We start from the raw sequence: 14422 nt of genomic DNA on the forward strand, positions 1-14422 counted from the left end.
ATTATCACGGCGACGCTAATTATCATTAGATCTAGTGTGTCACCCGCGTTTCTTTCTTTGGATAACCGCTCCATAATTTAGAGTCCTAACCATTAACGACGTTTTACATAGTGACTCCGTTGAACATTGAAAATGAAAGAGAAAATGGACACACGAAGGCCATGATTCTTTCTTTTAAAAAATTGGCTGAAAATTCTTAATCTTCGGAAAATTGGTTCAAGAAGTTTTACACTAATAGCCGACGCGATTCCTTCGCCATGTAACGGGGTAACGTGGCCATTTATTTAAGATCCGTTCGAACGTCGCAAAAGATTATTTAAAATTTAGATCAATCCACGAAACCATCTATTTGTTCCAGATTTTTAAAGGCAAAACTGCTTTCCTATAACAATTCGTAAAAGGATGAATTCAATTGAACCAAAGCAAATATTTCACTTTAAAATTATTGAAAGTGTATTAAAATAGATGGTGTCAAACAATTTGCAATCGTCATAGCGATCCCATGTAATCGATGGACAGCAAATTACCTTAAAAATTTAATGTTTTTTTTACATTAGATTTAAAAATTAGAAGTTTTAATTTTGTGTATGTCAACTTAAACGTATTGAATGGCAAAACAGTAAAGCAATCAATCAGTATCCCGTTGCATGTGAACTTATGAACTTTTTCGAATTTTAGCGCTCACAAAAAACAAACGATTTGTTGCACCTCTTGATCTAGTACGTTCAGTACTGCCATTTTGACGTATTGAGAAAGCGAAATGAAAAACATTGTTGATGTTTACAAAATGGTTCGTTGTATTAATGGAATTCTGTAAGAGTTGAAATCAAAACTCGAATATTTTAATATAAAATATTTAGTGTTTGATGACGAAATGTTGTGGAATTGATAGGTCTTATCTTTAAGCAGGTAATTTAATTCATAAACATGCATCGAAAGATGCACTGATTGAAATTTTCGAATTCTTTTAGGAAAATGATCCGGCATCAACTGCTTAAATTAGATTCAGATTATTGCCGGTTCAAATTTTGGGAAATAGATTTTTGTCTTAGAATCGATGCGTTATGAGGATATTGTTGTATACGAAATTCAAGCTACATAAAGATCTCTACTGTAAAATGACATTTTGGTGCCGCACATTGAGACTCTTGGAACATCGAGTGACTTAAAATCTCAAATCGGTCTACTGACCTCGGCCATCAAAAATTTGTTCTGGGACCCCCCTCAACTTTTTTGTGTGAACATTTTCTCCGAAGAAACCAAAACTCTACGACGCCATCTTGTCGCCGTACCAACGTCAAAGTTGTTGCTATGTTTTGGCATATTTTTCGACATTTCTCAAAAACGCTTCCGACGATTTTTTTGATATGCACATAAATCGATAGGTATTTCCAGTGGCTATCGATTGATGTGCATATCAAAAAAATCCATCGACAAATTTTAGAGAAAATCGAGAAATACTGTCAGAAAAAGCAGTTTTTTGCTATTTGTGGCCGCTCACACGCTTCTGACCGCTCTCAAATGTGTTTTATTGGAAGCGCCGACCTCGAAAACCCTTTAGACACAAATTTCACGCCAATCCATTAATTTTAGGCGAAATGGCAGCTGTTTTAAATTTCAAAAATTCCGACTTTGAAGCCACCTAGCGGCCAAGCGACGCATAAAAAAATTTTTTGACCCACATTTCCAGAATCAGCATCAAAAGCACTACCGAAATCAATGATAAAATCATTAGGTCCGAGGTACGGCCTCAGTCCTAACCTAGGTCCGAATTCGACTTTTTCCCATCTCTCCAACCTAAAAAACACTCCTACCTACTTTTTAGATTTTTAAAATGGACGATGCCCTTCGGGCATTGTTTTTTAGATTGTTGGAAAGTCATGTATTAAGAGCGCAGCGCTTCGCGCTGCGCGCTCAACGAGCTGATGTCAAGGTTTGTCTTGCTAAATACTTGATTTTCAAATTTAAAAAATGGCCGAACTACCGATCGATTCCAATTTATGTACTTCAGCTGCAAATGTTCAACATACAATGAAAACAGAACGCAATGTGACATAAATTTAATATTTCGACAACAGTATCGGTTTACACAAAACAGCAGAACGTATTGAGCACCAGTAACATTTTTAATATTTAATTAATCCAAAGGATTATTGCACACTACGGCAGATTTATTATTTTATAAAACATAGAAACACATCGAAACCATATGCTATGGAAGCTCGGGGTATATTTTATAAACGTATATGTTGCTGGGGAACATTTTAAAATTAAATTATAATTCTGTTGTTTGGATTTTAATGAAATTTATTCAATGGTGCGCGCATATATTGAGTTTTGTTATTTTTTTTGTGCAAACGATAACCGTAAGGCTGAAAAACCAGCCCGAGGTAATATTTCATTTTACTTATTTTCACATATTAAAACCGCGTCTTTAATTCTCTTCGCTTTTTTCCCTTTTAATTTGCGATTATCAAGAAAGAAAAAAATGTTCAAAGCTTCGAATGGAAACAGTATGAGTAACATCATAGACCCCTACGTCTTCAATATTTGCTAAATTTAAAATGAAAATGTGAGCTAGACGCGTATACACGGTTGAAGGCATTTTCTATATTTATGCTTGTCGAATTGATTGGATAATTATTATTATGTAAAATTTCAGAAACGGCAAGGGAGTCACGATATTGCAGTTAAGTCTGTTACTTCTTTTGATTGTACTTATAGACTTGTATTTGCACAAAAAGTCTTTACTTTGTTTGAAATGGTTTACCCCATTAAATGGTATGCCTTTTAAAGAGGGGACACAGCAGAACAGAGAAGCAGCTTATTTGAGAGTTGAGTTTGGAGTTTTAGAGAACGAAGGGATTTTTTACACCCGGATTGCAAATTGTTTATAAAACAATACTTACACCCATGCGGCCTTGCAACAGTTAATTTTTTCTTGTACACACTGGTCTTACGATTACGTGTTTCATCAGAAGCAAGTTGAATCTTCATCCTACAAACTGGATTAAAAGACAGAAGCAACTTTAATTTTCATTCTACAAACTAAGATTAACAATTGAGTTTTTCGCCAGAAGCAACTTGAATCATTCTTATACAAACTGGCATAACCATTGGATGTCAGAAACAACTTGAAACTTCCTTGTAGAAACTAGTCTAGAAATTGGGTGTTATGACAATTGCGTGTAAATAGTAGATTCTAGACTATTTGCATTCCACCCGAGTGGAAATGGTGTATTTTAGACTATTTAAATCCGAACCAAATAAACACTATATGCAATTCTTGAGAATTTTGAGATCTAAGTCTTAAATAACAGGCTCTGGAAAACCACACGACTAAGGATGGTTTTCGAGTTTTTGTTGCGTTAGAGACCGAAATTGCATCATTGTTTGAAAAGGGTTAAAAGCGGCCACACCACACTGGCGCATGGATGAAGCTTGAAAATGCAGATGTAGTTTTTGAATATTTCATTAACGCATTCATATATTTCGTGTATACATTCAATTTGCATCGACCGACTGTTTAAAATTTGAGATATTTATGATTTTAGATGCCTTTGTATGAAAATGGGTAAGCACAATAAAGGGAAGAATCGGAAAGAGTGAGTGGGACAATGTAAATTCTACAAAGAACTAAAATGTTTACGAAAAGTCAAGGGTACAATTCCACCCAATGCACCCAATGCTTTATTCTCAATCGGTACTGCGATAAGAATTGGAAAATATTTTCTTCCACCTCTGTCGCTTCCGTTTCAATTGCAATGCTCAATTTTATTACAATACACATTGCTTGCCATTATTTCGTATTCAATTTATTGTTAAAACGAAGAGGAGAATGCAATTTTAAAAGTCCTCAAACTGGAAAATGTCATTCTTGTTATTCGTTCAATTAAAAGTAAATGAAAATCACGTTGTAACTGCGAATGTAACTTTGAGACATATTGTCAAAGGGTATTCTGATTACGTTGTTCGTTTTGTCGTTTGTATTGTGAAACGAAACTTTTGTGTTTATGTAACACACTCTTTGCATCAACTGAGGTAGTTTTTGTGTTATGCAATGCAATCAGGGCTTATTATTCGGCATTTCAATTCTTAAATATTAAAAAGAATTCCTGCGAAAAGAATTATTTTTGAAAATGCTATCTGTAGGCGCCTGCAAATAGTCCAATTCTCATTTAATAATAGGACTATTCGCATGCGCCTACAAAAAGTCACGTCGTTCTTAAAAAATCCTGAAAATTCTGAAGAGTTCTCGAAAAATTTCAGAATAATAACAAGGCTCCTTGTATGCAATACGAATAATCAATAAATTATTGTGTCGTTAATACCGTCTGTATGGCAATGCATCAAATCCTCTCACGCTACACGTGACGAATATGACATGCATTTTAATTACTTCCACCAATCGTTCAATAAGGTTTTACAATGCGATTGAGGCATTACATTAATCTCATAATTCGCATTAAATTCCACCAAAAATAATCCAGAAATCAATTTAAAAAAAAAAAATGAATCCGGCTAATAGTTTGTATTGGCAGTGCACGAAATTGGTAACAATTGTTAAATAATACAGACGACAGTGATGCACGTCCGCGCACGTTTGTGTATTTTTCAGTTCAGATAACAAACAAAACAATTAATCATTTGGTATTACATATACTATAATAAACGACATGGCACACAATTGTCGTCCGTCATGTATAATCAGTGTATACGTACTTCATTACTAATTGAAAGCAATATAAATTCAATAATTCAACGATTTATCATAATAATGGTGAAGTATTGGTCATATAAATCGTTGAAAAGGCTTTTGCAAAATGAATAATAATTCGTTGGATATGTAGAGCTGTATTAAATTCGGATTTTCGTTTCTAATACTGTTGTGGAAGCCTTAGAATTGGTAATTTTGAAGTGAATTTTTAATTGAAAGATGAGTTTTGATTTTAAATGAAAAACAAGGCCGACCATCCATAGTACACTTTTCTTAGAAGGGGATTGATTGGGAAATTAAGGAAGTGAAGCAAAGGTGGAATATTTCTAAAAACGAGGTATCTTGCTCCTAAAAATTTTCAATTTGGAACTGAAGGGATTCTTTCAAAGAAAACGAGCATTTCCTTGAATCTACAATCAGTGAAATTTAGACATCAATTTGACTCAGCTGTTTTCAGCTGGTTCTCTTATACAAACAAAAGTGTTATACGAGCCATTATACGAGTAAAATAACACATGTGCGCGGTAGTATTGTAAAACCGTGTAAATACGTATAATCAACTTTGTTCATCGATTCATGTCTAAATTTCACTGAAGTCAACTGTAATTTCAAGTCTACCCACAAAAATGAATTTATTTCCTCAAATTGATTCGTTTTTTTAATAAAATGTAAGGGCAGCTTGTCCCGGCCAGAGAGGCAGTTCAACAAATTTTTGTTTTATTTTTAGTAGCTTCGCACGATGAAATCTATCGGAGATCTTTACTAGGTGACAAGTTGACTGACATAGGCTTTCGATCTATACATGTCGGAATAGTTATTCGTAGGGAAATAAAGTTGCATTTAGAGGCTTTTGTTTGTGGCCATCAGAGCGTAGCGAGGGTCATAAGTCACCAAAGGTGCCGAAGTGAAAAACAAACAATTTCTAACTTCTTTCCTCTCGTTGAACAAACAACTATTTCGTTCGTGAGGTACCAATAGCACTGTTCTCTCCTGAGAAAAAGTCATAAAATCTTTTTTTTCTTTCAGACACAAACATTTCGTGACCATTCAGCCTAAGACCAATCCTTTGCTCTGGTTTTTGTCATTAACACTTTTTTTTAAATGTGTTTGCACAAGACAGTGTAGGGCTTTCGATTTATGCATACTTTCTATTTAGTTGGAAAATAACATCCTCGTCACTGCTTGTGCCTTTGCTAAAAACTATGATGAAAATTTATAAGATGCAAACAAGGAAACCAAACATCTAACTCCTTTGCATCCAAAATTCGTATATTATTATTGTTGTTGTTGTCGTTGTTGTTGGTGCATAAAACTGACATAAAAAGCGCCTCATAACACCAAGGAAAAGTTATGAAAGTTTCAACGACATGTGAAAATTATATTATGCGCTGTACACTCAACCAATTTCTTGGCAAAATTAGAACTTTGAAGTCATATTTACAACTTTACATACATTAGCTGAATTACTTTTACGAATGTCGTCGGTGGGGTAGGCAGATCAGAATTATGTTAATTATTTCTCCCTTTCAAAGGGAATATGAGAATGAAAATGCTTTATGTTATGATCAAATTATGTTGATTTCCTTTTGTAAAAGAAAACTTAAAAAAAAAGAAGAAAATACATCTTTTACTTACAAGTTGAATTGCACAGTTCAGAAAACTCGTCACTTCCGTCATCGCAATCTATCTGAGAATCGCACACATAACTTGAGTGTATACAATCACCGTTTCCGCAACGAAATTGTCTATCTGAGCACTTTGACTGATTATTTGTTGCATCTGAAAAGAAAACAAAAGAAACTTTTTTGAATGAAAGGAAAATAAAATTTATCGGATCCATAGAGCTGGTAGATCGAAAATGGTAAAACTTTGTGCGTAATTTAATTAAAATAAATTTCTTCAAAGGATTTTCATTTAATGTAACGTCGTTGCGGTGTTGCATCTTAAGTGAGTGTTTTTCGTCAGTAGTGGTTCATATATTGATTTATAAGCTTTAATGTTATGTTCTTTTAAAAACGACAAGCGTAATTAATTACATCTACTACTTCGTTTGTTTAAAGTGTCGCCTACTGTTTCATAATCTTTTCTTCATTATTTAGTTTAAATTATTATTGGAAAGCTAAGACCAGTATCATATGGGGAAAACAGTTTTTTTTATTTTTCTGTTGCTTTTCGGTTGCATGGGAACTGTTAGAAATTCGCCTATATCCATTTTTTACCCATACTTTCAACTGCTCATAACTCAGTGTGGATGAATTTTAAACCCAACAAGACCCAATCTGCCCCGAAAGTACATGCAATTACCTTTCTAATGACACCCCACACGACCTTGTACGTTTCGTGGCCTACGAGAAATTTCCATTAGAAACGTGCATGTTTTAGGTTTCTGGTCACCTCTCACTAGCTACACAAGCTTGGACGAATTTTTTTGAAAGTGGTTTTAACTTCTAGAGACCAATACATATCTAGGCACATATCAAAAAATCCACTAGAAAATGCGTCCGATAAATTAAGATTGGCTCACCTAGTTTGTGTATATTACGTAGGTGGAAGCACGGGGTTTCAGGGGGTTTCGAACATTTAGTTTTTTTCATGTTGCAGATATTGCAGTGTCAAATTCTGTCCAAGATGTGACATATTTGCAAGGTATTGGCCTTTTTCACAAAGTATAATCAGCGTAACCTTCGTAAAAAGAATCTTGAATCTGACAAGAGCACGTGTGCCAACGTGTAAAAAACAAATGTTCAAAACCCCCTGCTGAACCGTGGCGATCCTCTTGTCAAACGGACAGTACATAAACAAATTCCATCATTTATTTGGGCAGGCTGTTTTTCAAAAGAATCCATTTTAACAAACATTTCCTATAATTTAACAGAATTGACCTGAGCTTATCGCTTTTTTTTTGTTGAAGCTGTCGATAATAAGTGACCCTGATTTGAAAAGGTAGGTTCATCGATTGCACTTTCGGCGTTCTTTTAATTAAGCTGCCAATTTAATATTAGTGAGTCATTTATTCTGGTTCAGAAGGACTTTCATTGTGCAGCTCTAACGGGCTGTCCATAAAGGAACTCCGTAAGTTTTGATATAGTTTCTGACCATCCTCTTTTTATTATTATTATTACCTTCGTTGCTATGACCGTATGTCCTACAAATTTAACATAAGTTTGTTCTGACTTGGACGTCTTTAAAGGAGTATAGTTAAAACGTAGGTTAGCTTGATTCGCCGTAGAAATAGTAAATATTATTCCATGACAACAAGCACTTTGTCGGATGAAAATTCCTGGAATTTTCATTTCATTTAAGTTTCAAGTAACTAGATGAAAGTATAGTAAGGAAGTTAGATACGGAAATAGTAAAATTCTGGGAAATTTAATTGTCTCCAAATATATTTTTGGCTTATAAATTTCTGTTGACATAAATCATTTCGAGACATCTCTAGTTTGCTACCACCAAATACAACGAGAAAAGCCTGACAAAATGTTACTAACTCAGACTGCGTGTCCATATCACCCCACATAAGACCTGTGGCCTTTCTGCTTATGAACGCTAGGATATAGCACAGGAACTCTTTTCACAGCTGAATGTTCGATAATTTAACGCAATGATGCCTTTCAAACTCAGAAATAAACTTAAACGGCTTGCCAACTTAATTTTCAATTCATTTGCATGACCAAAAATGTGAATATTATCTGCAGCGTATGCGGTAATTTGAAGTTAGATGTGTGGTATGTACTGAACGGTAACATTTAATTCGGCAACTATAAAATCACTATTCGGTAAATGCTATTCGCACTCAGTGATTAGTCAAATTGTGACTGAGTCGAGACGATTCACTGAGTGCGAATGGCATTTACCGAATATACATTATTGACTCAACACGATTTTTTCTTTATTTTGGCTATTCGCTCGAGTGCCTACTCATCCTTTCATCCATCTCTGAACCTGAATATTGCATCGCCATCATTTACCTAATATGAAATATGAAAATCTGTAGACTTAATCGGTACATTAAACCCATGTAAAAGAAATCATCTGATATTGATGTTTTCTACATATAGATGATACAGAAAAGGAAATATGTAAACGCCTAATCTACCTTCTTCGTCGTTGTCGTATGGTTCGTATATGTAATTCAATATCCGTGAGATGCCAAATAGAATCGGAAAAGATATTGACGAATTTTCCACTTCTTTTTCTTCCTTAAAAACCATCTCCATATTTCACAAACATCTTGGATAAAACAGGAATATACAGCGATTGATCTATTTGTTGTCATAGTTAAACGACTCAATACTCGTACCCAGCTTAAAACGTTTTGAACCCGTGTGTGCGCGATAACATACAACGACATATATAATTTCCGAAAACGATTTTCTACTTCGAAAATAAATATCCTCCTTCAATAACCGCATTTAACTGGGTATTCAATTGATAGCAATTTGTCAACAAATATTTACTCAATTTCGATTAATGTGGCAGAGGTATTTGTATTATAAATTGTGGAGCTATGCTAGCTGGCTAATATATAACCCCAATTGGCACACGTTATTTATGCGCTCTAAATGGGATCTGCAAGATATTGTGTGCATTGAACACATATGTGTGATTGTAAGAAAGTCGACATATAGAGCGTATAAATTAAAGACATGTCTTGCAAGACAGAATTGATATAGAAGCAGTTCTACTATCGAATCATCAGCTCCGACAAATAAAACCAATTTGAATCTTATTCAGGTCATTGAATCGATTTAAATAATATTTGAACATAACGCTGTGGTGTGTGCATCTCGGGGAGTGTGTGCATCTTGGGGAGTGTGTGCATCTCGGGGAGTGTGTGCATCTCGAGGAGTATGTGCATCTCGGGGTGTATATGCATCTCGGGGAGTGTGTGCATCTCAGGGAGTATTTGCATTTGGTGGAAATGTTTCATGAGTCGACTTCTTGTCTTTGCCCAACACCAAAATAAGTCAGTTACTAAAATCGCGGTTCAAGCGGGCAAAAGATTTGAAACTATACTTAAACCATGGAGAACCGACAACCTTTGTGCCAATGAAATAGACTTTCGCCTTGATGTTTTTTCTACTAATCGTACAAAAACTATTCCAACTTCCCACTTCTTCCTCAATAAAAAAGAAAATTCTCAACTACCATCAGCAAAAGTTCCGAAAGTAAACTTTGAAACTACACATCAGAATATCGTAATAAGTTTTCATTAAAGCTTTCACATATCCGCTTTTCATGTCACGGACAGAGATCGACGATGTACACGTAACACACTAAGACTTACGTTACAGGCTGATATTTATGGTTTCATTGATTGTCATTTCGTAAATACACGTTCAATCTAATATTTTGCAACTGACAACAATATGTGTGTAGTGTGAGTCCCTAATATTCTCGTTCCTTTTTGAGTGAGAGGCTTTTATCATTGACATCCTGTACGGGTTGTAATTGCTTCAATTGCGAACAAGTATCAACCATGCATTTAAATTGCATTAAATATCCAACTTGATGAGGAATTGCATAAATTACTCTGATGACAATCTTTAGTTTGAAGTGTTCATCACGTCTGTCATTTGGAGTTTACTCATTTTTGCACTGTCGCATCACTTACAATAAGGTGCTGAAGTCACACAAACTACACTATATATCATAGATGTCACAAACATGCTTTTGATCCTTGCAAATATTCAAAGGCAATGGCATATAAGAACACGCATAACATGTAAAAACTGCCAGACAATCAGACAGTGTTTTTGATAGAAGTACGTTCATAAACTCTGAGATATGAGTGCGAGAAGTTATTTACGTGAAAAAACCGTTTCTAGCTTTGTTGAGAGCTACGCTACAACAAGCACTTGAATCCAGTAAACCCAAAACAATAATTCAGAACTCAAAAAACCATAGAAAATATTTGAACAATATTTCTTACTAGTCCTCTATATACCATTGCATTGCTCACAATGCTTAATGAGCATTATGGAATGAATGGGGTTTCGTTTTATATAAATTTGTGCTTGTGTACAACGTTGTTCCTTGGAATAGCAAACATTTTCTGCATATTGTATTACGTATCGCAAGAGGATCATCATTTTAACGATGAGGTACTTACAACAATCATAATCATAACGCTAACGAATAACGAAAGCATATAGTGTCTTCGTGTTGAAACTTTGGGAAAGTGGTTGATTATGGGATTACACGAAAGAAAATTTTATGATTTGAGACTTTGACGACGTTTCTAATTAAAATTTAAACAATGGAATAGTTTGCTGAAACGTGAAGAAAATACCCAAGCGGAGGAGAGTTTTCTTCGTTTTAATATACCCAATGGATGCCTAATGTTTAATATAAGTGAGAGAATGTCATTGGGATTGTGACGAGGATTGTGATTGTTTTTGGATTTGAACATTTCAATAAGTGACTGTTTTAAGTCCTTCAGAATAAGTTCTAGCTTCAACTCTATAGACAATGTCTGTTGTTCACATCCGTAGAACAGTTCAATTTTACGCTACCACCACGGTTTTCTTATATCTGAAAAAATCGTATTAAAACAGGGATGACACAAAAAATGATTTGTTTTTTTGGTTTCCGATCTTTTCAAAATTTCTCACATAGGGCTGAGTGTGTAGCGTATCGGGAAGTTCAAAAATGATATCACGCTATTTTACTCATTTTTACAGAGAACCGGAACGTTTTTTCGAAAATCCCCTAACGACGTTATTCCCTTGACTGAAAGTCAGGGTCTTACACCAGAAAATACCGAAATATGTGCGTAACAAAAAAGTCCACTGTGATTGAAATGTATGAAATGGTATGAAAAACGTTAAATGTGGGTAACAAAAAATCGTTGAGGGCACGATAACTTGAGTAATTGTTAGCCAACTTGGATGATTCTCTTTTTTAAATTTGTGGAAGTAAAATACCGAGGCTAAGTTGATGAAAAGATCGTTTTTTTACTGACTGCGCCTTTGTGAGCAGTCTTTTTTTTCGCTTGTTTAAATAAATAAAAAATTGCAATTTGAGGCTAAGTTCGAAGATGGGCTATGTGGGACGAAGGATCTGGAAGCTATCCCAGAAAAACAGGATTTTACACTGTTGATTATAGCCTCAATCGAAAAAGATTACTTTGATGAAATTTGATTTTGTTGCGTAGTGTGTGTAAATCGTATAAGTATGTTTTCGATAATGTCCATGAAACAAGTAGAAAGAAAAATTTCGGCACTACATGCCCAGCCTCTAACCGGTAAACATCTCTTGTTAGTGAACTGCTAACAATTTGATAGTTGACTATCAACTTGATAGTTGACTATCAAATTTGATAGTTGACTAACGACTTGAAAGTTGACTATCAAATTTGATAGTTGACTATCAGCTTGATAGTTGACTAACAACTTGATAGTTGACTAACAACTTGATAGTTGACTAACAACTTGATAGTTGACTAACAACTTGATAGTTGACTAACAACTTGATAGTTGACTAACAACTTGATAGTTGACTAACAACTTGATAGTTGACTAACAACTTGATAGTTGACTAACAACTTGATAGTTGACTAACAACTTGATAGTTGACTAACAACTTGATAGTTGACTAACAACTTGATAGTTGACTAACAACTTGATAGTTGACTAACAACTTGATAGTTGACTAACAACTTGATAGTTGACTAACAACTTGATAGTTGACTAACAACTTGATAGTTGACTAACAACTTGATAGTTAACTACCAACTTGATAGTTGACTATCAAATTTGATAGTTGATTAACAACTTGATAGTTGACTAACAAATTTAATGCGTCTACTACCAAAGAAAGTTGTTTTTTTTACTCAAGGTCTTACGGCAGAAAAATGTCATGAGCACACTATGATTGAAAAGTGTAGGAAATTTTATGAAAAACGTTAAATGTAACCATCATTCTTTGTAGGCAATAATATAAGATATAAGTCATTCTCAACAAATTTCTGAATATTTTTTTTTAAATCCATTATTCCAACAATCAAACAAAATATGTTACACCTCCCATACGAGAGTTAAGTTTGCGGCCAGAGCGAAGCGAGGGCCGTAATTCTCACGAGTCGTAATAATTTTATGGGATATTATATTCGACCAATAGAAAAATTCAATTTTACCGATAAAAAATAATAAAATACCGATAGAAATGTGGTACATGTCACTGGCACCTCTTCAGTAAATCAGTAAAAAGTAAAAAAAAAATTGTCTTTGCTTCACTCTTTGTCGATTTCCTAGCGAATTCATCCTTTTACAAAATGTAACGAGAAGGCGTTTTGTTCGTTCCAAGGGAATTCATCCTTTTACAAAATGTAACTTAAAGACGTTTTGTTCGTTCCTAGGGAAATTCATCCTTCTACGAAAAGTAACTTAAAGACGTTTTGTCAATTCCTCACTTTTGTCGTTTTCTGAATCGACAAAAGTGAAGAAACGAAAAAAAAATTAATTAATTTATCGGTTGTTTATTACCATCCACATTTTATTCACGACTGACGGTTTTGTAAAATACCGGGGGACTTCCTTTTTGTACAAAACTGTACGAAAAGAACATCTATCGGTTTTTTTTAATTTTTTACCAAAGTGAAAGAGTCCTCTCATCGTTCCACATTTGTAAAACTTCGCATCTGCTCTGATTAAATATGACGAAATGGCAATCAAACAGAATAATAGATAGCTCATACGAGTGGGAAGTTTGCGGCCAGAGCGAAGCGAGGGCCGTAATTCACACGAGTCGCTTTTTATTTACGATTTGTGTGGTTGATTGAAAATCTTGCTGCAAATTTATAAGAAAAATCAGAACTCAAAGATCATTCGGTCTTCGAAGGTTTATTAGAAGAACATTTTCTGTCAAATTTCGTTGTCATGTTTAGAGTAATCGATATATTAAATGTAGGCATTTGCATCAGTGATGCACCGGAAGTTCAACAATGAAATTGGTCAGAAATATATTGAAAAAATTGTCAGTCAAGGGACCTGACCCGCCCAAAAGGTGGGACCTAGTTTATCTGGTGTATAGATCCACAATATAGATCTAGGTCTTTAATTGTTATACAAAATGAAAGTGCGACTTAAATATTAAAATCTAGGAAAAAAATGGGTACCCGTCATTAAATACTTTAAATTCCAATATTCTACACAGCGTTAAACTCTATAAAGTATTACAAATTCCGTTGCGATTTCCTTTAATTAAGGAAATGAAATCAAACGCAGAAAATGATGTTATGCGAATCTATGTGATGAGAAATACTGTTCTGAACATAAGGCAAGCACTCCAATCGAGATCAATCGTCGTCGTCATTTTCCAAGTAGAAGTTTATGTAAGTTTTTAAACAATTTCTATTCTTATCTGTGCAAAACTTCTGCAACGGACAGGAAAATCAATCGGAACTTAATTTCGAACTATTTGAATGAATTGAGGTTAACAAAGCAAAAGGTTTTGATAACGAACATGATGCAGAGTAAGAGTCTAAGAACTAATGAAAATGTCAGACACTTCAACACATGTTTCAATAAAAAATTTGAGTTTAAAAGTCGCATTATTGGCATTATTCTGCATTATAACATCTCTACGGCGCGGCGTCACAATCGTGAATTACGTACGTAATTGGACATTTCGTATCTACGTAATTTCGTGATACAAGTGTTGGTCAGTACTTTAGGATATAGGGGGACTACAATTGTGCTCTAT

The 14422-nt window shown here is 34.5% G+C and overlaps 1 protein-coding gene across 5 annotated transcripts in view; it reads right to left on the reverse strand.

Moving 5' to 3' along the window:
* Nucleotides 1-14422, reverse strand: part of LOC119084342 (low-density lipoprotein receptor-like) — a 162318-nt gene that overhangs the window by 132652 nt on the left and 15244 nt on the right. For all 5 annotated transcript variants that reach the window (XM_037194274.1, XM_037194275.1, XM_037194278.1 and 2 more), the window contains exon 2: nucleotides 6353-6496. In XM_037194274.1, coding sequence (XP_037050169.1) covers nucleotides 6353-6496 — 144 coding nt within the window. The remainder of the gene's footprint in view (nucleotides 1-6352; nucleotides 6497-14422) is intronic.

This window comes from Bradysia coprophila, unplaced genomic scaffold (genome assembly GCF_014529535.1).
Source record: "Bradysia coprophila strain Holo2 unplaced genomic scaffold, BU_Bcop_v1 contig_732, whole genome shotgun sequence".
In the NCBI taxonomy this organism is placed as follows: domain Eukaryota; kingdom Metazoa; phylum Arthropoda; class Insecta; order Diptera; family Sciaridae; genus Bradysia; species Bradysia coprophila.